Source organism: Macaca mulatta, chromosome 5 (genome assembly GCF_049350105.2).
Source record: "Macaca mulatta isolate MMU2019108-1 chromosome 5, T2T-MMU8v2.0, whole genome shotgun sequence".
NCBI lineage: Eukaryota > Metazoa > Chordata > Mammalia > Primates > Cercopithecidae > Macaca > Macaca mulatta.
The window spans coordinates 103,107,332-103,133,432 of NC_133410.1; the positions used below are offsets into that span (position 1 = coordinate 103,107,332).

The window sequence follows — 26,101 nt, forward strand, 5'->3', positions numbered from 1 at the left end:
CAATACACCATAATCTTCAAGATTCATGGAAATAGGGCAAAATATCAACATCAACAAGAACTGGGAGGAAGTTGATTCCAATCCTCATGGATAACTTTGAGGGAGTCAAAGACTACATTGGAGGAAGTAACTGCAGATGTGACGGAAATAGAAGGAGAACTAGAATAGAAATGGAGCCTGAAAATGTGACTGAATTGCTGAGATCTCATGATAAAACTTGAATGGATGAGCAAAGAAAGTGGTTTCTTGAGATAGAAGCTACTCCTGGTGAAGATGCTGTGAACACTGTTGAAATAACAAAGGATTTTGAATGTTTCATAAATTTAGTTGATAAGACAGAGGCAAGGTTTGAGAGGGCTGACTCCATTTCAAAAGACATTCTACTGTGGATAAAATGCTATCAAACAACTTTGCATGCTATAGAGAAATCTTTTGTGAAAGGAATAAGAGTTGATACAGCAAACTTCATTGTTATCTTACTTCAAGAATGGCTACAGCCACTCCAACTTTCAGCAACCACCTTGCTGATCAGTTACCAGCTGTCAATGCTTGGGCAAGACTCTCTGCTAGCAAAACAGCTGTAACTCACAGAAGGCTCAGATTATTATTAGCATTTTTAGCAAAAATATTTTTAATTAAGATATGTACTTTTTTTGGAATAATGCTATTATGTACTTAATAGACTGTGGTATAGTGTAAACATAAATTTTATATGCACTGGGAAAACAAAAACATAACTTGCTTTATTACAGTGGTCCTGAACTGAACCTGCAATATCTCTGATGTATGCCTGTAATTGTTATTGCTGTCATCATCACCATTTTTTTCATGACCAACTGCTCGATCCAGAGCAGGTTTTCTGGGGGAAAAACAAATTCCATCTCAAGAACGTTATTGCTGACCTTGTAAACAATGTGAACTACATTTCCTTTACTAAATTACAGCAGACTTAGAAAAAAAAAGAGTAGAAATCAATTCAATGAAAGGAAAATGTTGCCTTCTGTTTATTTAATACATCCCTTAGCCACAGAATTCTTATTTCCTCAGTTTAACAAAGTAGATCACATAGCAGAGGCTGATGCACATTTATAAAAAATATATGACATTTTGTTTATGTCAGTAGGGATTAGGAATTTTTTTTTTTTTTTTTTTTTTTGGAGATAAGAGTACCAAAGGGCAGTGAGTGGCCCCTTAATCCTAGTAGCAGATACTCCCATGAATGAAAACCACAGTTTTTGAAGCTTTGAAAGTGAACTTCTTTTTACATTTGTACTTGATTTTGAAATGTGCAAAACATAGTTGAAGCCAGTGTGAGCTTCTCTTTCATAAGGACTCAGCAGCTAAATATGGAGCCAAGTTTTACTATCCAATTAAATATACTGTTTACAAATGAAAACAATTATATTTTCGATTAAGAGGAAGATGAAAAGTGCAATTACTTTAGCCATGGTATATTTTCTTTTATTTCTTGTCTGTTTGTTTGTTTGTTTGTTTTATTTTGACTTTGTGCAGACAGAGTTAACTATTTCAGCAAAGGAAAAGAAAAACATTAAACAATGATTATGAGTGAATTTCCTGGAGTGATCCCAGTTAGGTAGCAGGGGTTGATTGTCTGATTTGGTGAGCTCTAAAAGAAACCCCAAGGTAAATAGAACTACTGCAGATAGTGTAACCGTGAGCAATAGGTATTTTTGTGTCAAAGGACCAAAAATTGTCCTTGTAAGTGTATAGGTCTTTGGTATATTCTAAAAGCTAATTTTTAAGTTGAGAAAGATAAAAGGACAAGTGGTATCCTGAAGTTCGTGTGTCATAAAAATTATTTTGTGGTAGAAAGGCTAAGTCGCTAAGTATTTATTAACAAATAGGTATTGTGTAACCATTTATCTAATCATTGTGGTAGGAGATAGCTACAAAAGTAAATACCATAATACAATACAATAAATACAATAAAACTGCTCTTAATGAGTAGTTCTACTGTAATCAGAGTCACATGAAGCTTGACATAAGAATGCTTTATTTCATATCTTATTTATTGGTACCCTAGCTGGGTTACTCTAGCAACTTGGTTAAGTACTAGTTTCAAGGCAGGATGGTCAATTCTTCCAACACACACAGGCCAATATAGATTTTTTTTTCCTACAAATTCTTGAACTTCAGATTTTACATTTGGATTACAGTCTTTCTCAAGAACAATCATTTTGCAGCATGTTTCCATTCCTGGATTTTGACTTAGTAGGACTACGAAAATGCAAGAAAGTACAAAATGTTAAAAGAGAAAACCTCAAAGCATTTTGGTAGTCATATTTTTATGTTTGATGTGAACATTATTTAAGCCAATGAAATACAATATATTGCAATACAATATTTTAAAGTAGCATTTTCTTTTCAGAGATTTTCTGTTACATAGGCTATTTAATTTGCTTAGTTTGGTGATTAAAATAAACTTTTCTGGTGACTATGTCTATTGTGAGTATTCTAATTAGTCCACTCTGATTGTCTTGAAAATTCCCTACGAAATTAACTCTTTTTTACAGATGTAAGTATTTTCAAGTAATGGCAAATGTCACAGATTTTTTACAAAAGGATGAGAGCATTTTTTTCACTCTTGTCTTTTTGGTATGTATGTGTTTTATATAAGACAAGGGTGTATTCCAAAGCTACATCTGGCAAAATGTATGTTTTAGTGGTTTTTAAAAAAAAAAAAAAAAATGCCATGACAGGCTATTAGATTTGATCATGATACTTTTGAAATATGTAGCCAAAGTCCTCTTACTCCACCGAAACACAGTTGGAAGCAATTATTTAAAACCACACATAATTTATCTGGAGGTTTTAAAAAATGCCTCTGTATATAAATAGCTTTTTTCTTCCATACTGCTTTGCTTAGTTCAACTGTGAGAGCAATTAATTTTTAAAGAGTTGAAAGACGTTCCAAAATACATTTATCTCTGCTGATCCCTAAAATTTTCCTGAGTGAACCAAATGCCTAATAGACTCTACAGATAACTCTCTTGTGTAGTTCTTACCTCAGCCATAACATTACATTCTTGTGACTATCTGACAAATGCCAGTGCCCCCTCTGCACTGTATGCTTACGGATAGAAAGACTGACTCCCATTGCTTGTTATTACTCTCTAGCACCATTTCAGTGCCTGTAGTTGCACATAACAATTGTTCAATACTTATTTATTAAATGAACTTTGTGTAATGGAGGACACTTTGTGAAAAGTCAGTAATCAGTCCTTGACTTAGTTTCACTCTTTTCATAAAGTCTAATCATATATACACAAAAACTGTTGTACATATCTATTGTTCAAGTAGAGAGTAATATGGAAAATGCTTTTAGTCATTCAGCAAAATAGCATACTAAAAATCGATATCGATTTGTTTTGGTTTTTTTCTGTCATTGTTGATTTGACAGAAAAATCAATGTTGATTTGGTTTTTTCCCCCCAGTGGACAGAAATTTTTCAAGTCAAAAATTTGTTAAATACTACCTGTTATTTGAAATCATTTATTTTAAAGATATTCAAAAAATTGTGACATCTTATTAGTTCTCACATCGTCACCATGAGATAAGTACTATTTTTCAACTTGCAGAGGAAATGTCTTCTACTCAAAAAAAAGAAGACTATTTGATTATATTGGTTTCTAGATTAATAAATGCCTTTGGATATATAACATCTAACAACTTAAGGAAATTTGATAAACATTTAGAAAATTAATAAGTATAAAAAGGGTTATGACCCAAAGCATCATTTATATACTATCAAGTAAAAATGAGCTATAAAATTAACTATAATTTCACAGAAAAGAGTATTTGTTTGGAAGTCTGACCAAGTTGAAAACATTATACAGAGAGACACTGTATGGGTCGATATCTCAAGTAAGCCATCATCTAAGAACCTTGCAAATGATCCATCTGAAATATATATATGATCCATCTGAATTATATATACATTATAATGAATTATAAATATGGCCAACAGTTAATTTCTTTGGTTTTTCTAAGGGTAAGTTACCCCAGTAGACAGTAATATCAATAGAATGTTTTTCATTCAGAAAAATTCTTAAGACTCTAGAAACTGAAATAATAGAATTTTGGAACAAGAACCTCTCTGCATCACTCAGATGACTCCTTGGAGAGTTTTAGGAAGGCCAGTTGTAATTAGTTGAAACTTGTCTTTGAACAGGAGTGGAGAGCTATTTGTGCCAGTAAGAAAAATGCCTGAAGGCACTAAATGATTACAGGAATCAAAACCAAGATTTTATTTAAAGGCACGTATGTAATGTATCATGCATACTTTCCTCAAAATGCCCTATGGATTTTTTTTCTTTTCTTTAATTTAGGCTCCCCCAAAAAATAACTTTAATGTATGCCAAATGATCCATTCTACTTCTTGCCAGGTCTGGCATGATGTGAAGCCTGACAGGGACAATAAGGGGACAAAGCAAGGAGGAGCACTGAATTACTTTTCTTCCTTTTTTTTTTTTATGTTAAGGAAAAAGCCCAAAGAAAAACATAGATCATTGTGACAAATGCATTGTATCTTCATATTTCATTGTAGTTGGCAACAACTCCTGCCAAGTAATAAATGTTAAGTAAACCCGAGCCACCATTGGATAGGTAGGGGAATTCTTCCACTACAGTCACATCATTTGGTCTCAGCTCAAACTACTGACTTTGTCTTGGTGATTTTCTTCATTGCATTAGTAAGTTAGTGAAAATGGATGGGGGTGGGGATCGCTGCTTTATTCCTTCTTCACTGCGTGTGAGCAAATGCATGCATGTGTGGCTGAGGTGGGAGAAAGGAGAGAGAATATGACAGAGGTTGGGAGATTTTTAAAAACATGTAAGTTTTGTTTTATTTTGTTAGTTTAGATTTGCTCTTAGGTGTTGTTCAAAATGTCCTCATTTCCTTTATGACACAAGGGCTTTTAGAGGAATGACTGAATTAAAAGACAGTTTATAGAAGTGGCAATATATAGGGAAGTGATTGATTACAAAATAAGGCATTGATGAGCAAGGAGACAGAAGGGTTGCTGGGATGACTCTTCAAGGGGAAAGTGAAAGTTCAGTGACTGACAGGAAAACAATCATAGTTTCTGTGCTTCATAGAGCTAGCCTGCCACTCGTTGCCCCTTTTTCACTCTTGGATTCAAGCATACACAGGAGGGAGAAAGAGTGGCGTTGAGCCTCCTCCAGCTGACAAAGGACAAGAAAGGCAAACCGAAGCTGTTAGTCTACCACCATGCTATTCATACCATGCCCTCTCCTGAAATGCTCATACACCCACTCTCTCCATGTTATAAACGTAAAGGGTTAGTTCAAATAGCCATCTCTGCTATAACACTTTCTTTGACCACTTTTTGCCAAAGTGGCGTCATCCCCCTCTATAGAACTAAGTAATGATTCTTTAAGAAACCCTCACATTGCTTTCTTTGGGTAGGCTTTTTGCTTTCCGTCTCCTTGCCAAAAACAAAACAAAACAAAAAAGTCTTTAGTTGGTTAAGCTTACACAAATTACTTCACTCCCTGTGCCTGAGTTTCTAAATATAGAAAAATGGAGATAAAGTCAGTAACTACCTCACAGGGTGATTTTGAGAATTATATAAGTGAATTGCTACAGAGTGAACAATGTAGGTGAAGAGATAGGTGCTCAATAAATGTGAGACATGTTAACTATCATGACTACTACTGCCATTGGTGAGCACATATTATATAGTTCCCTTTCTTGAGCTTTGCTTTTTATTCAGCAAATTGATCTAACGCTTCCTCTGTGCAAACAACTGCAGTTAGTGCTACAGAGCACGCAAAATCTATAAGACACTGGCCTAAGGAACTTGTAATCCTTTCAAAGAGATAAGACAAATTCCTTTCGTGTTGGAATAAAGCATAAAATTATAAGAAAACTTCCAAGGAAAGTTCAAAAGATGGCTCAATTAGTGGTTTCTCCAAATGTGCTTTATTATCAGAATCCCCTTGGGAAAGTGCTGTTTAAAAATATAGATTCCCAGACACTAACACAAAAATAGTAATTAAGAATCTCTGACTTGTAGCCAAGGAAATTCAAGTGATTCCAATGATCACCCAGCAGGAAATCCCTAGAATAGTCACGTACAATTGGAAATAAAAGGCTTTCTGTTAAAAGGTGGTCTTGGCCGGGAGCAGTGGCTCATGCCTGTAATCCCAGCACTTTGGGAGGCTGGTGGATGGATCATGAGGTCAGGAGATAGAGACCATCCTGACTAACATGGTGAAACCCCGTCTCTACTAAAAATACAAAAAGTTAGCCGGGCGTGGTGGTGGGCACCTGTAGTCCCAGCTACTCGGGAGGCTGAGGCAGGAGAATGGCGTGAATCCGGGAGACAGAACTTGCAGTGAGCTGGGATCGCAACACCGCACTCACTCCAGACTGGGCAACAGTGCAAAACTCTGTCTCAAAAAAAAAAAAGGTGGTCTTGACCAGGTATTGGGACACATTTTATAAGAGTTAGGATAGAAGGAAGAAAGAGTGGTGTCACTTAAAATAGATGAGGTGGTTTCTAGCCAGTGATCTTCTCAATAAGGATGAAATATGATCTTCTGCTAAGAATCAAACAGGTGCAAGTACAGTTTAAGGTTTGGGAAATGTGGAGAAAGTTGGAAGAGTTGGAACATGTATGACAGGGATAACTAGAGGTGAATTAAACTGAGGGTCCATTATGCTGCAGTATCTCTCACTGCAATTTCCAAGACCAGTTTATACCTAGGCTAGGGTTATTCTTCTTAAATTCCTAGAAGCTAATAGAAATGAAAATGTACTGACATTATCAATAAAAGTGAATTTTTAATGCACTGACAGTATGATCATTAACTATTGTGAATTCTTCATGTCTATTAACAACCTTGTTTCTTTTGCCCAGTATAAAATTTCAGATTTGATCTCGTGAAAAGTCTAGGAGTCAGATTCTCACAAATAACAACAGATCTACCCATTTGCTATTTGTTGATCTGTAGCTGGCATCTGAATATATGAATTCCCCTAGGGTGAGAATAAGACTCTATAATTAAACTTAGTTGGTGTTGCTTCTCATGTATTTTTCTTCTTGGTGAGTGAACTGTTTTATTCCTCTCATTTTTCCACATCAAATTCTCAGTGTTGTAATGGGTCTCCCACAGTTCCAGGCAGTTACTGGTTCTTGGGGGGAAATGCTCCTGTGGCATTATTGATTGCAGCCTTCACGAGAAGGACAATGATTTACTGTGTTGCTTCCTGTGCAGCTGTGAATTTGCTGTACAGCGACAGGGCCTTCCGTGGCATCCTCTGTCTCAACTTGACAGGAGATCTAGAGAGTGAGCTAGTTGTATTGAAATGAAAGTGTCCTCACCCCAAATCATATTCTGTCCCTCAAACTAAACCTAGGTCAGTGAGAGGTTAGTGAAAACATGGTCGAGAATGTACTAAAGGGTGATACTGAAATTGAGGCTGTCCCCACTGTCTTCTCAAGGCCTGTAACCTGGCTTGCCCTCCTAAAAGCTTCATGCTGTCATTCCTCGCTACCTCCCTATTTTCCTAGGCTTTCCACAGCTGCCTGCTTTCTTACCCACACTCCGAATTCGACACGCTCTGTTTTAGTCTGCTTGGGCTACTGTAACAAAATGCCATAGTCTGGTGAGTTAAACAACAGAAATTTATTTTTCACTGTTTTGGAGACTGGGAAATCCAAGATTAAGGTGCTGGCCAGTTTGGTTCTTGGTAAGCGCTCCCTTCCTGATTTGCAGACAGTGGCCTTCTTGCTGTGTCCTGACCTGGTAGAGAGAGAGAAGGAGAGAGAGGAGTCTCTTTTATCTCTTCTTATAAGTACACTAATCCTACGAGTGCTCCACCCTCAGGAGCTCATCTAATTCCAATTACCTCTGGAAGGTCCCACCTCCAAATACCATCACGTTGGGGATTAGGGCTTCAACATATGATTTTGGGGAGGACACATTGAGGCCATTGCACACCTGAACATTATATATATATATTTTTGGCTACAGTATCAGAATGGGCACTTGACCTTAGGCAGCACTGTGTTTGGACTTAAACATTGTTCATGTCAATGTTTGGTTCTGAAAGGAAAAACTGAAAACCTATTGCAAATGGACTCCACTATATTACTGTGGATGTACCACATTAGTCTTTATAACAACAGCTGCCTGGTATGGAGAACTTAATATATGTCACATAATGTGGTGAACATTTTGCATGTACAATACAATTTAAGATAAATATTCCATTCCAGGGATTAGGAAAACTGAAGCTCAGAGGGATCATATTACCTTGCCAGTACATACTCAGGAAGTAATTATATCAGAATTTCACCCACGTTTTCCTAACTAACACTCATACTCTTTACATACTCTTTTTTTTTTTTTTTTTTTTTTTTTGAGATGGAGTCTCACTCTGTTGCCCAGGCTGGAGTGCAGTGGTGCGATCTCAGCTCACTGCAAGCTCCCAGGTTCACACCATTCTCCTGCCTCAGCCTCCCGAGTAGCTGGGACTACAGGCGCCTGCCACCACGCCTGGCTACTTTTTGTATTTTTAGTAGAGACGGGGTATTATCTTGTTGGCCAAGATGGTCTCGATCTCCTGACCTCATGATCCTCCCACCTTGGCTTCCCAAAGTGCTGGGATTACAGACATGAGCCACCACGCCCGGCCAATACTCATACTCTTAACTGTTACATTCTCCTTTTCCAAAAATCTCAGTCCTTAAATTCTTTCCCCTGCTTAAAATTTCCTAAACCTTATCCATACCTCATTATCATTCTTTGACTTCTCTTTGGTCATAAATTATTTATTATGTGTATCCTTCCATCTATCTGTGTACTTGTACATTGTTTTGTGGGTAGAATGCATATTGTCCACTTATTTTGTGCTCACTCAGCACCTGGTATATCAGCGTTGTGCTTTTCGAGTCTTTGGAGCCTTAGTTTTCTATATGGATCATATCCTGATTTATCATAAGTGCAAGTGATAAGAATGGCCTCGGGGTAGGACAAGAAGGGAGAGAAACTAAATAGTTATCATTGATTCTCAGAGGGATGCCAAGAGTAAACGGACCCTACCATCAGATTGTTAGATATGATCTTCTTGAACGCCGTTTGCTACACCTCCTATTTACATGCCTACAGGCAGCCTTCACCCAGAGCTAAAAGAAAGTGGAATCCAAATGTTTAAAAAATATATATTTAAAAGCTTAAGAACTCTACCCAAAGTTCTCAGGCTATGATTAGTAACATTAAGTTGTAATGTCCACTCTTCTCTTTCTTCCATACTCTTGAGATGTTCTCCCCAGTACCAGCTTATCTTGTTATGCATCTTAGACTAATTCTTTTTTATATATATATACACACACACACACACATATATGTATACACATATATATATATATATGTATACATATATATACAGACACACACACTTTAAGTTCTAGGGTGCATGTGCAGAACGTGCAGGTTTGTTGCATATGTATACATATGCCATGTTGGTGTGCTGCACCCATTAACTCGTCATTTACATTAGGTATATCTCCTAATGCTATCCCTCACCCCTCCCCCCACCCCACGACAGGCCCCAGTGTGTGATGTTCCCCTTCCTGTGTCCAAGTGTTCTCATTGTTCACTTCCCACCTATGAGTGAGAATATGTGGTGTTTGGTTTTCTATCCTTGCAATAGTTTGCTCAGAATGATGGTTTCCAGCTTCATCCATGTCCCTACAAAGAACATCAACTCATCCATTTTTATGGCTGCATAATATTCTATGGTGTATATGAATCACATTTTCTTAATCCGGTCTATCATAGATGGACATTTGGGTTGATTCCAAGTTTTTGCTGTTGTGAATAGTGCCAATATGTGAAAGTCCCAGAGGAATCTTGAGAGCCCTATAGGCCAGCATTAAGACTCACTGAGCTGTAACTTAGTGCTTAATGCCATAAGGAATTTGGAATCAATTTTTATATAGTCATGGATCACTTAGTGATGGGAATACATTCTGAGAAATGCATTGTTAGGTGATTTCATTGTTTTATGAACATCACAGAGTATACTGACACAAATCTAGATGGTATAGCCTATGAAACCTAGGTTATATGGTTTAGGTGTATTGCTTCTAGGCTACAAACCAGCGCTGAAGACTGTAGGTAATTGTAGCACAAGAGTAAGTATTTATGTATGTAAACATATTTAAACATAAAAAGATAATGTAAAAATATGGTTTTATAATCCTATGGGACCACTGTTGTATATATGGTCTGTCAGTGACCAAAATGTCATTATGAGGTACATGACTGTAATTTTCTGTAATGTGTGTTCCAGCTGAGGCACTACTGGGAATACTGGATCACAGTACAAGTCCTCTTTTTTCATCACAACTATAGGGAAGTTACTTCAAAATGCATCAACTATTATCTCACAGAGTATAGCCTATCATAGAAAGACCGTAAGAGTAATATCTACAAAGTGGGTCTGTTTCTCACGTTACCCTTCTTTCTATGACAGCATGTCCACTTGTTGTATATGGAATGCCATTATTTGCAGTGATCTATATAGCTTGAGTTTTAAATCAGTATGCTTTTATCAAAGGGTATATCTTTTTGTTCTCATCTAGAAACAAATAGACAGAGTGCAGTATCCAGTATTGCTTACCACCATATACAAGGTAAAGATTCATCACAATTTACCAATACTCTGAGCAATTTAGTTGCTGACAAATATAACTGGCTATTCAAACTTAGGTAAATTGCTTCCACAATTATTCATTAGGGCTCCTATAATAAGTATTTCAGATCCCTACTTAGCTGGATTGCTTTCATTTCTGATTCACAAAGGTTTGAAACAGATTTGAGAGGCTGATTATGCAAGGGTTGGGGTAAAGTGGAGAAATAAGAGGGCTTTGCAACTGCCTGCATTTTGTACATACACATACACAGTATTACCAGACCTATTTCTGAATAAAGAGACCAGCCTCTTAGTCCCTCTGACAATTGTTATCAGGACTGAATGGCACTCAATTTTTATCAAGCCTCTTCTCTGAGTTATTGAAGCATCCCATAATATCAAGTAAGTAAACATTGTCTTGCATATAGCTCTTGCCATTATCATGGAAAATAGCAAGTAGTTCTCATGAACTTCCACAGGAATGGTGCAAGTAACATCCCTTTCATAACAGCAATGTATCCACACCATTTCATTTATCTAGCCACATAGATACATAGAAAGACAGACTATTCCCTTTATATCTATTGGTAAATTTTCTTTCATATGACTGCTGAGAACTTCACTCCTATAAGCAGTCCTGCTGGTTGAAGAAAATAGATACATTATCTGAAGTAATAGATAAGTCTCATTAAGAAGATGGAATAGACTAATTCCCAGCATATCTCCCGTGCGTGGGAAAACTAAATTGTGAAGTAGAGCAGTAACACATCAATTATCCTTTCTGCATGGAATTAGACGAGTCTCACTGCTACTTTATATCACATTATGTAATTTTTTTATAAATAACCATTTATGTCAGATAATTTCAGTTTGCTGCCTCATTAAAAACAGATAGCGAACACTTCTAGGTTACCAATCAGATTTATTCCTGAAACTACTTAGGAATCCAGGTAGTCCACTTAAAATTTGCATCTCTACTTAAGGAATCTTTTTTCTTACTAAAGAAGCAGTGTTAATATATACTTAAAGAGGTGATGTTTTATATTAACCTAAAAATAAAATGCTATACAGATAATGATATTATAATTTTAATGAAGATCAGCTTCTATCAACTAAAGTGAAGCTAGCTATCACCATTTAGAATAAAATTTTTGGAGATCTTGTGTTAAATAATGACTTACAATCAGTTTAAGTAGTTGATCAGGTTTGTCACATCAAGTTATCATATGTGAAATACTCAAAAACAATTTGGTTTCTTCAGTAGTTTAAATCTCTCATGCTTTTTGTCTACATAGTTAATCTTTATTAACTTATTATTTTCACAACACAGGAGTTAAGTTAATGAAAGCTTGAATGTGAAGAATTTGCTTGCTAAAGTAAATAATAAAATGTAGTACTCACCTGTTTTAATTTATTGACTGTGTGGTAAAAAATGAAACACCGTAATGACAATAGAAATGCTTTGCAAATTATGAAGTGATATTTTTAAAAAGAAGGATATAACATTGACATGTGTCTTAGTTTTTAAAAACATCTCACTTATTAACAGAGAGAAGAATAAGCATACATTCTAAAGGTTCCGGGTCTCAGATTAGTTTCACCCCAGATATGATTCAGAGGGAGAAGGAAGAAAGTCAGAAGGAACATTCCAAAATTGGAAAAGTAGTAAAAAGGAAAGTGGCCCCTAAGTGACACCCGTAACTCTGCAATCATGACATTGCTGCTGTGCTGTGTATTTCATAATCTATGTTTCTTAGTCTGCCCAGGCTTTCCTAACAAAATGACAGACTGGGTGGCTCAAACAATGGAAATTTATTTCTCACAGTTCTTGAGGCTAGAGGTCCAAGATCAAGCAAGGTTTCAGCAAGGTAGATTTCATTCTGAAGCTTCTCCTCTTGGCTTGTAGGGAAGCTGCCATCTTGCTCTGTGTTCACAGCACCTCTTCTTTGTGAAAAGAGAAAGCAAACATGATGGTGTCTCTTCTTCTAAGAGTACTAATCCCTTCCAATCGGGTCCCCATTCTCCTGACTTCATCTAACCCTAATTACCTCCCAAACACCCCATCTCCAAATACCATTCAAATGGGGCTTAGAGCTTTATCATATAAACTTTGGAGGGGCATAAACATTCGGTCCATAATATCATGAGATCGAGTGCTTTTGTTTTTTACATCCATGACAAATCAAGTTAACAAATATTTATTGAGTGAATACAGAAGGAAAGTCACGATGCTTGTGGTGTAATGAATAGGATGAAACACATATTTCAAGATTCCTGTCCTCAAGGAGTTTATAGCCTGGTTGAGAATATAAGAAGTGCACAAGAAGAAAAACATGCATCAAATGTAAATAATAATTCAGAGTGAAAATGGAGATGTCACAAGGCAGCCTATGGTTCAACCCTAAATGGGCAGTTCTAAGGAACATTTTTGCAGAGGAGATGGAATCTGAGTCCTGAGAGATGGTCTTCATAGAAGCATGAGAAAAGAATGCCCTCTTGTCATTCACTTATTCACTCATATTTATTAAAGGATATTATGTGTCAGGGGTTAGAAATACAAAATTAATAGTGCAAAGTTTAGTATCTGTCCTCAAGAAGGCTAGCATCTAAAATAAATAAATAAAAAAAAACACCACTAAATTCAAGATCAAGTCTCAACTCCTTAAATAACTTATAAGCCTTGCTTCTCCAGTGTGGTTCTGGTTCTTCCCATATTCATGCTCAGTCTCAGGGAACTCCATTCATCTTTTCAGAATGCCGGTACTTTCTTCCTGCTGGGCCTTTGCACAAGCTGTTTCCTCTACCCAGAGTACTCTTTTACCAATCTCCATGCCATCACCTGTTCTACTAATTCCTAATTTCTCATCTAAGATAACACTTATTCCAAAATGTTGTTCCTAAACTGGCCATCCCTCCAAAACCAAGATCTGGTGATCTTTGCATGGTGCCTTCTCTCATGCTGCCCCATTCCGGGCACGTGGCCACCCTGCAGTGGAACTATACAGTAGTGTAATTGGAGATGAACATCCAAGGAACAGTTTTAGGACTTTTCCTCCATTTATAAAAACCTCAGCTGGATGCGGTGGCTCACGCCTATAATCCCAGCACTTTGGGAGGCTGAGGCGGGTGAGTCACCTGAGGTCAGGAGTTCAAGACAATCCTGGCCAATGTGGTGAAACCTCCTCTCTACTAAAACAGGCAAAAATTAGCTAGGCATAGTGGCGGGTGCCTGTAATCCCAGCTATTCGGGAGGCTGAGGCAGGAGAATTGCTTGAATCCAGGAGAAGGAGGTTGCAGTGAGGCAAGATCGCATCATGTACTCTAGCCTGGGTGACAGGGCGAGACTCCATCTCAAAAAAAAAAAAAAAAAGAAAAGAAAAGAAAAAGAAAAAGAAATCTCATAGCATATTTGGATTCATGATGGAAAGAAGTTTGTAAGTAGAATTCACTTATTAAAATGTCTAAAATGAAGAGAAACTGATTGTTCTCCTGTGGTTCTGGGCCACCTTAAGAAAAGGTTATGTTACTATCTAAACACTCTACTAAAAAAAAAAATCAAAACACTTTATTTCAGAGTTGTAATAATGCTAAATACATCTAAAAATTAAAATATAATTTAAAAAAATACTTTGGACTTCCCATCTACGAAAATGTGGGTAAAACAGTAACATTATTATCCCACAGTTGTACTATTATTGATGATCTAACTCGCTCTTGGCTGAGAATTTTCATTAAGTGCACTAAATTTATCCACCAACTGTAATATAAATACACTCTGAGTTTTTAACAATATGTATCAGCATACAACCTCTAACTTAGATGTTGTTTGCATCATAAAATAATTCTCCCACTATTAAAGCCCTACTAGAGTAGTTCTCAGAATAATGATTTCCTTCCTTATATTTAAATTATTATTCAACTTTTTAAAAGTTTCGAATTTGTGCAAATTCTAAGGAAAATGTTTGTCTCTTCAAAAAGTATCCTTCTTAATCTTCTCTTTCCTAAGGCTATGTCAAAGCTGCATGTCACAGTCTTTATCCATTTTACAAACAGCACACACCTCAGGATCTCACCTATTTTAAAGTTTAATTGTCAGACTCAAGGATATGAAAATATACATAAATATGTATAACATATATACAATACACTAAGCAAAATAAGTTTGATTTTATGACATCTTTTCATAAACGTGCATTTGAAAGTTTTGCATAAGAAAAATGAAGAGTGACTCTAAACAGAGACGATCATTGCCAGTTTCTCACTGCAGAATGAAATATTTTTTCTCCTTTACCCTATAACCCAAATATCACACTGAGCTTAAGGATGAAGCTGACATTTTAAAAGATCACCAAAAGTGTTCTCTTTCCAATTGCAATTATGCCCTCTATCTCAGTGGGAGCCATTGTCTGGGTCTTCTCAGCTCTCTAGCATCTTTCTGGCTTGCTTTCATTACCCTGATTATCTATTCATTTGCCGCCCAGTACTCATTTTATGAAAGATCATGTCTGCCATTTCTATAATGAGTGCTTGACTTTTACTGCCAGCATAAACACATAAAATATATAATAATTAAAGTTCACTAGTCACCAAAGTCTTGAGATCCGTCATGTTGCTAATTTGATTTTTCAAGCAATTGCTTCTCTGTGAACAGGGCTGATTTTGCCCCCTTAGGCAGTGCAAGACTTATGGTTGAAGGAGACGACTCTAACCTAGAGAGATCAATTTGAATGGGCACCATATATTTCAAATTTAAGGTTCATTTTCAACCAAATAACATGTCCATAAATTATGATGATTCTTAGAGCCAGCAAAAATTTCATCAATATTTGAACATAAATGTTGTTCTAAATGTTAAAGATTAAACAACGTGCTTTTCAAAACAGTTAAATGTTATTTAATTGTGTAGCTTTTATGGAGAATTATTTAAACTCTAAGGAAAAAGTTAATTGGAATAACTACAGGAGCCTACAACACACAGATTGGAAACTTCACAATATGTTGACTTACATTGAGTAAGGACAAGGTTCCAGGACACCACTTCCTTATTTTGAACACACTTCCTTGTTTTGATAACTTTGGCAAAGCCCCCTAAGTGCCTCATGATAATGAATTCATCTGACGTTGACTCTAATCACAAAGCGATTAATGAACTCATGAGATATTCCTGTGGCTCTCTGGGGACATAAAGATGTGTTATACAAATTGTAATGTTTGTAAATGGATACAGTGGAACACGTGTTAGCCAAGGGACTTGAGTAGCAGACTCTCAGTTTATAAAGAAGCAGGAAATAAAGAGGTGCTTCCATTTATACAGGTTTTCTTTGGAGATAATAAAGATCTTGATGGTGTATTCAAAAAAAGTACAGAAGCCCAGAAGACCCAAGTTTGAAAGCAGAATATATCACTTTCCAGCCATGTGGCCTTGGGAAATTTTTCTTCACCTCTGAGCCTCAATCTCCTCACCTGTAAAAGGAGAATTAGTAATACCAGACTTCTTAAAGCCTTTTACAAGAGTAAGAGGTACAGGGTCGAAGGCAGGGGGGATTTGAAGTAATCAGTCAGTCAATATCATTCCTCCCTCACAAGGTTAAGAAGTAAATAAAATAATATGCACTGTTTTGAAAAGTCCTTTATAAACTGCAGCATCATGCACGTGTTTATTTTTGCTATTCTTTTGGAAAATAGGTACTCTGAATAAAGTTCACAGGTTTTTTTCCCCCTGTACACAGAATGGATGCCTTCGGAAGACACTAGTAACTACATAAGGACATAAACATTGTTTTCTAAATAAACCAGATCTGACCAATTAAGTACTTTTTCAAATTTGAAAGTAGCATATCAGGTTTGAAGCAACACAGGAAACTTCTCTTTTTAAACAGGTCTCGCTATGCAGCAGCCTTCAGCAATAACTGAGTTTATCATTAAATCCAGCCTGTGTATTCAGCCCTGCAGTGGGGAGCTGGGCAGGCCACTTCACCTCACTGGCAGGAGTTAAATGTGATCCCATCTCCCCGGTCCTTTCCAGTACTAACACATTGTCATTCTCAGTAAGCATGTGTAGTAATTCTTTACCAATTCTGAAAAACTTTTAATTAATTTACAGTACTTCTGGTCACACATAATTAAAAACTATTTTTATATCTTTGATTAAAAGAGACACAACCTTTTCTGCCTCAGTTCATTGTCTTACCCATTCTTAGTAAATCATAATCACTTCCCTGGAATTTCTTTTATTTTTAGGAGTGTAATATCTGCTCATATCACCCTGACTTCAGTCTCAAGCTCCCATTGCCTAGAAAATGATTCAGCAAATGCAACCCTCAGAAGACAAATACTACCTCATCTTGAATAAGTGAGGCAGTCACTCTTTTGGAACATGGGCACTTCCAATCTCAGAAAAGATGCTCAGATATATATTACAATATAATCAGAAAACCAAAGAAATTCAAAATTCACTTGAAGGATTATGCTGCCATTGTTAATATGCACTGTATATGTGAAATTCTTTCTCAGCGTGGTGAAACGTGGACTCAACATATGATCACTCTGTACTCATTTAAAGATGTACACATAATAACAGACATTACTACATGTTAATTAATACATATTAATACACTATTGAAAGAGCACTGGAATAGGAGCCACCATCTCTGGTTCTAAAACAGACATACTTTCCAGTGATAGGACTTGCTAGATCACTTAAACCCTCTCAACTTCAATATCTTTATCAGTGAAATGAGAACTTATTGACTTATAGAGTTATTTTCTCTGAGGTTTCCAAAATAGGTCAGAAACTATAGCCAGAAGGCCATTCTGGCAGCTTGCCTGTTTTTACAAATAAAGCTCACTTGTTTACTTACTTTCTACGGCTGCTTTCACACTACAAAGGCAGAGTTGAGTAGCTGTGATGGACACCATACGGTCCACAAAGTCTAAAATATTGGCTATCTGACCCTTAACAATAAAAGTTTGCTGACCTCTAGTCTAAAAGATGATAGTTATGAATTTATCTGAAATACCGTGAAGTGCTATTAACCTATATGATAGAAACTCTTTGTGGATTGGAATTAAGCAACTGCCATTTGGCTCAACTAGCTAGAAGAAATATTTAAAAGTTCAATTTAAACGAACGAAATAGCTCCTAATAGTCTCCCTTCCACTATTTGGTATTACTGGGGTATTAAATGCTATCAGTAAATATTTGTTGCATTGAATGTTCCCAACTGACTGACTAAGAGATTTTGCTTAAGAAAAGTAATCGATTGATGGTTGATTCACAGGAAGTTGATAGAATTGGTTTTTACAACTCTGATATGCAAATTGTAATATTAGATATGCCAATCAAAGTGCCACTATGCTTGATTGTTTAAATCTTAATATTTGAGAAGTGATTTTGCTTCGATGCAAGTTTACCTACATTTTCCAAAGCTAGGATGAAAAAATTGATGAATGAATGAAAAACCTATCGAGCTAAAGTGTTTCTGAAAATCATCTGCATGCTATTATTAATACTTCCTCAGTAACCATGGAGAGGAAAATGTTGTGAAAACCCAGAAAATGAATTTAATAATGCAGATATTCTGAGCCAAAATAGATCTATTCAGTGTGTGAAAAAAATAATTATTTTTTCAGAAATTTCAAAATTTCTTTCTCAGTGATAACTGACATTAAACAGTATTGAGTAATGGGACTCTCTCCTAAATATCTTTTTAATTTTGGTTACATAAAATTCATAAATATGTACTGATAAAATATTTTTGAAATATTAAAATGGTTATTTTATCCTCACGAATTTCTACCTCCAAGTTGCCTCAATACTTCCAAATTAAAGAAATACCTACAAGGTCTCATATCATAGAGCTTCTGTCATTACATAGCTAGAATTATCTTTCACTATGACAGGACAAGAAGCTTGAAGACCTAGGATGTAAGAAGAATATTCAGGAGAGGAAAGGAAGCCTTACATCTTCTGGCCAGAGGATTCTAACAGAGGTCAGGAGAAGAGAAAGGCAAGAAGAAGGCATTAGATAGATTGAAAGGCACAACAAGGGTAGAAGACCTAATGCTTCTCTTCCCATTAGGGTCTCTGGGGGACTTCCCAGGGCACACCAGGCTCTTTAACAACAGAGAACACCTCAAATCATTAAGAATGCCAGAGCAGCAGGGTCAGGAAAAAGCACAGGTTCAATCATCATTCCCAGGCCTCCTTTTCTTTCCTGTGCCTCCCACACTGAGTTAGAGCATATGGACTTGCCTTGGGCCCCTCCACAGTGAATAACAAGGTGAGGTCATAATACCATCTGGAGGGCTACAGATTCATCAGGGGCTGGATAAAGAAAATGGCAGAAGCTCAGAAGGATGTAGAGCACCCCAACAAACCAAAGGAGCCTGGGTCAGCAGGGAGGAGCCCATAAGGTCTCCATTAGCCAACTTTTAGCACCTATAGCCTCTGCTGACTTTAGGAGCAGTCACCTATTAATCTCTAAAACTGAACCCAAGCCCATCCCACCTCAAAGGAGAGCTGTCAAAGCAATGTCAAGGACCTGCAGGAGACCTTTCCTCTAAATCCCCAGTTTCAGGGATATAATGCTGTCCTCCATAAATCCTGATGCCATGTTGAAAAAGAGTGAGGGAAAAGAGAAGAAATGGGAAGAATTGAGTAATTCTCTCAAGTAGATTGAGCTAAAGCTAGAGACATGTTAAATTATTAGATGAGATTAAATTTTAAATCTTATTGGGCTAAATTTAGTTTTTTTCCCACTGCTCAGTAGGCACTGTCCTCCTGAGGAAGATCAATTAAGTTATGGAGAAAAGCTACATTTTCTTTGCATTCCCAAATTGTAGCATGAATAAATTTGCAATCACACTACAATTATATTGTTTGGTTTAGAGGAAACATATTGATGAGAGCTTTACTCAGGGTCTAAGAAATCTCTGAAACTAAAGAAGATAGCTTTTCTCTGCATACTTACATATTAGAAGCTGCGTAAGATAATGGAGAGAAATGTGCTGGAAGGCAGACCTGAGTTCTAAGCCCAACTTAACTGTTTACTATCTGTGTGAGCAACTTAAAAAGTCATTTAAACTCTACAGCCGTGACATTGTGTGTTCAATGTGAAAAATCTAGGGAATCATTAAGCTAGATTACTTAGTGTCTTCATCTATAAAATGGGGGAGGAGAAACAGACGGGGAAGAAATAATGTCTGCAACCTTTTCCATTCTAATTTCCTAGTAGAAATAACTAAAAAGGCAGGTGTCATTTTTCTTACATAACCAATAACCAGTAACTTTTTAAATTGGGTTCAGTAGGAATTCACATATGGGCCATGATTCCAGAAAAGTTTGAGAGGAACTTACTGGCAGCTATGGTATTTAAGGACAAAATCAAAGTCACCTATGTGGGATTAGAAGTTTGCATCCAACTTTCAGCAACCTGTTTTGTAACAAATAAATTAATTTGAAAATCATTTCCTAGAGTAGTGATTAAAAATGGTAAGGGATCAAAAATTAGTGTGAGTCTCAAACACAAATGAGGCTATTATCTTCAAAGTAAGTAAAAGTCTTTTCAAGATGAATGCCTAAACCTGTTGGATTTCTTTAATTTTAATATGAAAGAAGGATCTTTTGATTCCCCTACTCCCTTCCCCTGAAATTTGCTCATTTATACCAATAAAGAATTCAGTGGGTGCAGGATTGATCTATCAGCCATTTTCAAATTGCAATTAAGTTTTTTGGACTTCTAAAATTTCTGTTCAATGATATCACATATGTTTTAATATTTTGGATGAAAAAAAGGAAATGAGATGTCCTTGTCAGTGAATCATTCATTGATCATATGGGCATATAATTCTCCATTAAGAAGTATGTGCCGGAACAGATGCAAAGAAAAAACAGTGGTCATACGTGTGACAATAATAAGTCTAGCTTTAGAGTTGCAGTAGCCTTCCACGTGCCAAGCAATGAGCTTTTCATGCATCTTGATCATTGAGACTGTCATGTGTGGTCTCATTAATTCACACCACACTAACCCTCCAATGTAAGTGTTGTTATGCATCATCATGGGGTAAACATAGCAGGAATTTTTCTGACTATACTCCAAAAAGAGATTTTAGCCATTAGTTCATCACAATCTAATAGCTAAACTTATTTCTAATGGTTTACATATTTACAGCCCCAAGAAGTCTATACTTCAGCACTTCAATCTATAACCACAGTAACTCTCTGCTCTCTATAAGCAAAGACTGCCATCTTGTGGAAATTGCATACCAAACAAACATTGTTATTCCATAAACTCAAAAGTTTTTCTTGTATTTATTAAGAATTTTGTAACTGGATTTTTGCATTGTCATACATATGCGCATGCGCACACACACACATTATTGTTGCTTATAATTACAAGGTACAATTCTCCTTTAGGTGATTTTTCAAGTTCAATTTAAAAGGGCCAGTGCTTTGGAAAGATTGAAGAGAACATATCTCTTTGTTTATTATAAAAATTAATCCTGTTCGCCTTCCAGGCAGTGCATTATATTTTACCACACTTGCTTTACCTAATCTTTAAATTGGGTTTTTGTTAAATCATAAAAAGGAGGCCATGGTGAGACTGTTCTGATGGAATTTCCAGGAGCACTACATTTTGTAGCAAAATGTTATGACAGAACTCTGGACTTAGAAAACACTTTCATTCCCTTCCAACACTTGTAGCCCATGCCAGCCTGTATTCCTGGAATCTGTTGTCGGGGTGACTGAGGGGTCATATGGTCCAATTGCTCTGTACATCCCCAAAGATGAAATCTCCCTGCAATGCCCCAGCCACTTGTGCTGCTGTGAGCATAAAATAAACCATACAAAGAGACTTTTGTGGCATAGTGATACTTGAGGCACCTAGAGAGGGTGCTTCCTTCTTTCCCTTCAGTGATCTCCTATCGCTCAGCTGGCTGAACCTAAAAATTCTGCAATTAAATGATTTTTTGTTTGTTTGTTTAAGGCTTTTAATTCCTATTAGAATTGAAATAGGTGAGGTATAATATATATAAAATATATATGATGCATATATATGATGCATATATATATATACTCTTCAATAATTATTTCTAAAGACAAAATATTTTCCAGGTTTAGAAAGAATAAGGAGAGAAAAGTAAATACGTGAAATGCAAGAGCCCCAAATACCACTGAGAAGAAAGTGCAGGCAGTAAATCAGTTCCTGAATGAAGGAATGAATGAACATGAACTGAGGGCATTAAAAAAATGGCTTCACAGTGTCACTCAAGCCACTCGGATGGAATGTGCAGTCGTGGTTTAGAATAAATTTTGTACCCAAGGAAATGTCTGGAATGAAGTCATTCTTCAACTGTTTATTAAATGGATAGATGAATAAAACAGGAATGGAATAAATTAGAAAACAGTATCAGTCGTAAGAAAAAAGAATAGGATCTGAGATCAGAGTTTAGGATTTATGTACCAAAAACTGTGTTAAGTATATTCCATCAGTAAATATGCACCTGCTCTGTAGTAGGCAATATGGAGGATGATGAATACACACTCTAGAAAATGGAACAGACTAATCAAGTAATTATAAATAATGGTAAGTGCTATGAAAGAAAATTCTTACACTTTCACAGTGTATTAGTTCATTCTCTCACTGAAAGAAATACCCAAGACTGGATAATTTATAAAGAAAGAAGTTTAATTGGCTCACAGTTCCCCATGGCTGAGGAGGCCTCAGGAAACTTACAGTCATGGTGAAAGGCACCTCTTCACAAGGCAGCAGGAGAGAGAATGAATGCCGAGCAAAGGGAAAGCCCCTTATAAAACCATCAGATCTCATGAGACTCACTCAGTATCACAAGAACGGCATGAGGGAAACCACCCCTATGATTCAATTATCTCCACCCAGTCCTGCACTTGACACGTGGAGATTATTACAAGGTGAGATGCGTATGGGGACAGAGAGTCAAACCATATCACACAACTATTGACCAATATGGTGTGATGCAAATAGGAGAGCAGGGAAATGGGATCTCATTTTGTGCCCAGCTGTATTATCATTAAGCAAATGTTGCTGTGGTTGCCTCTTATATCTACAAGTACTTATAAACTCAAATTTAAGAAGAATTATTTGTTCAAAGATGATTAAATTTTTCCTCCAACGTATTCAATGGTGCTCTGACTACCTAGAGCCTTTAAGGAATGTGCCATTATTTTTTATTATTACAGTAAGAATGCTTAACATGGGTGCTATTCTATTAACAAAATTTTTAATGTACAATACAGTATTGTTAACTATAGGTACAATGTTGTACAGTAGTTTTCTAGAACTTTTCCCTCTTGCATAACTGAAGCTTTATACTTATCGATTAGCAATGCCAACATCATTTAAATGATATTCATTTAAATAGGCCAAGAAAGTAATTTTGATCCATGATTACATCTTTGTGTGTTGCCTAACACAGTGCTGGAAATTTCTACAAGTAGTTGCTTCTTTGGATCAAGAGATTGTTTCTCATGTATATTTCTTAAACCTGTTACTTGGAGAGCAAAATGAGGGAAGGGGAATGAAAGTCATAAGTTTGGGAAATGCTGAATTAAACAAAATCATGAAGTTTTCTTTTCTGCTGGTCTTCTGAGAGTCTTTAATAGGCTGACATCTTTGTAAATTTCCAAGAGTGTGTTTCCTGGAATTAATAACCACAAGGCCCTTTTTCTTTTTACAGAGGCTTTCTAGGTACTGGTTTGCTGTGAAATGCACTTTTGGAAATTCTGGAAATGCAAATGGCTTTTTCTGGAATGGAAGCTGAAATAAGGGTGACATATAACCCATTAATATTTATAATCATTTTGGTAAATTCAGTTAATCAAAGTCCTCTAGACAGATACATTTCATAGGAAGCAAGGAGAAAAGGTCCAGGTTGCGGGGGAGGTTTCAGTACAGTCTCAGTCCTGGAGTGCTGGCACAGGGCACCAGAGCTGAGGCTGTGGGAACGTCTGGCAGAGATGACAGGGACGTGAGACCAACCCTCCACCAGAGCCGTGAGGGCTGGTCTCACTCTTGTTTAACTCAGATTCAACACTGACCCCACTTCCAATGCCCAGAATCTTCTTTCCTCTATCATGTTGCTTGTTCTTCTAGCCACATGGATGACATGAAACAGGTAAAAAGGTCACTGAAACTCCATTCTTCTCTCTTAAGTTTTAATCAGTCTCACCCAAAATAATCCAAGACCTTGGGCAAGAGTACAAATGTAGGTTCACATACCCTAAGTCTAGACATGTAAAAATTACACATTAAACTGAAACCCGTTAGATATAATATATTCTATGTTTTTATCTGGACAAATATACCTTCATAACCCCTAGGAGGCCAGGTTCAGGTTTGTATGTGACTAGCCAGGAGGTCTGCACTGACCCAGGAGCACAGGGCTCTGGGGCCCTCTCTTTCCACCTGCAGCTCCATCTTGCACACTGAAGTGTCTCCTACCCAAGGCTTTCTGCACCTGAGCTCACTCATCTGAGCTCTGTCCACACTCTCTACAAACTCTACCCTATAGAACTATGGTGTACCCATGGATGTAAGAGCTTCTGCCAGGAGGACAACCCTGGGAATAGGCCTAGCAGGCCCTGGAAGCACTAAGCTGTTTGACCAGGGAATTCCAGGGAACCCAGAGGACGATGCACACTCTGAGCAGGCACACAGCCTTGGCCTGGTCTTCCTTACCCTGTGAAAAAGGGCATAGCTGGAGGAGGGCCACAGCTAGGCTGGCCTCAGGTAGAGCCTAAGAAGCACTGGGAATTGAGAATAATTCCTGTATGAAAAAACATGCTTTAAAAAGCTGCAGTCTGCAGCTACCCTCAGACTCTGGGGAGGGGAAAAAGAAGAGGCAGAAGAAAAAGAAGAGGGTTTTTCCTATTTGAATTTAACTACTTCTGAAAGCCTCTGGTCAGCTTTCTTCTTGTTTTCCAAGGTAAGATTACTTCCCCTTTGGCATTAAAAAGGAAACTAGATGAGTTGTGCGAAAAACCAAAAGAGATGGCTTTTATCAACTTGAAACTTGTCCCAAGGCTTTCTCTCACACTGTGTTAAATAATAGGTCTTCTTAATTGAATTTCTTTGTGTGTAGCATATGCTGGGTGACATTATGCCAGCATCTTGCTCTAAGCAGCAAAACGTTCTTCATAAAAGCATTAAGATCCAGAGTATCATTCTGGATGCAGGAAAGGGACACAGAACTGCAGCAACTTGAAAGTGTATAAAAACAGTGCCTCTGAAATATGATTGTAAAAACACACTGCAGCAAACCAGGAGGAAAATATTTAGAATTACAGGATGGAACCAGAAGAAGAAGAATAGGAAGAAAAGCAGAGAGGAAGCTGGGAGGGCGGGATGGGTGAAGAGAGAGAGGAAAGCATTGTGGTGCAATGCTGTCTGTAGAATCAACGCAATGATGACTTTCCATTTCCTAGCACTCCATCTACAAGCAGATCTATATATTCATTTCCCCTTGACAGCCACCATCCTACAGAGGTGGGATTATAAATGGATGTGTTGTGAACAAGGGCAATAACTATGTCTGTAATAACACACGCTTATGTTCTTTATCCCAAGGATCCTGGAGCTTCAGCAGAATGGTGACATGGACATCCTGAAGCACAAATGGTGGCCTAAGAATGGCCAGTGTGACCTGTACTCCTCAGTGGACACAAAGCAGAAAGGAGGCGCCCTGGACATAAAGAGCTTTGCAGGGGTCTTTTGTATCCTGGCTGCTGGAATTGTCCTCTCCTGCTTCATAGCCATGCTGGAGACGTGGTGGAACAAGAGGAAAGGCTCCCGGGTTCCATCAAAAGAGGTACTTGATTGAGAGCTTTGGCTCTAAATTAAATCAACAAGCAGGCTGTATTTCCAGGGAGGACGAACCCAGGGAGGATAATGGGTTGGGGGTGGTCCTTGTTTCTTCTTTGAAAATTAAAAATAAAGTTGTGAAATATAAAAATTGGTAAGATCAATATCAATTTCCATTTTAGGCTATCCCTAGATCAGTAAAGAGGAGACTATAGTGTTTGAAAGACTTAGAATTTCATATACCATAATGGGCTTTGAAATTCTCTCAAATCTCAGAATAGATTTTAATTCAATGATTTTTAAAGGCCATGCATGATTCCTTTGACCAGTTCACAGAGATACTTACCACTTTATTTCACTTAGGTATTTAACTTGTAAGTAAATTCCTTGTGTCTCTAAGATTAGCCCCCCAAAAATACAATACTATAATAAAAATGATCCGAATTTTCTCTTCACCACTAGACTGCCTCCTTCTCTACTCATGTAGATTGACAGAAGCTCTTCGATGGCCCCAAGCTTATCAAATCCAAAATCCACATCATGGAAACATCCAAATTTCAATTTTTCTCCTTTA

The 26,101-nt window shown here is 37.1% G+C and overlaps 1 protein-coding gene across 2 annotated transcripts in view; it reads left to right on the forward strand.

The window, feature by feature from the left end:
* GRID2 (glutamate ionotropic receptor delta type subunit 2) overlaps nt 1-26,101 on the forward strand; it is a 1,541,190-nt gene that overhangs the window by 1,476,936 nt on the left and 38,153 nt on the right. For both annotated transcript variants that reach the window (XM_028849003.2, XM_015138804.3), the window contains exon 15: nt 25,294-25,534. In XM_028849003.2, the coding sequence (XP_028704836.1) occupies nt 25,294-25,534 (241 nt within the window). The remainder of the gene's footprint in view (nt 1-25,293; nt 25,535-26,101) is intronic.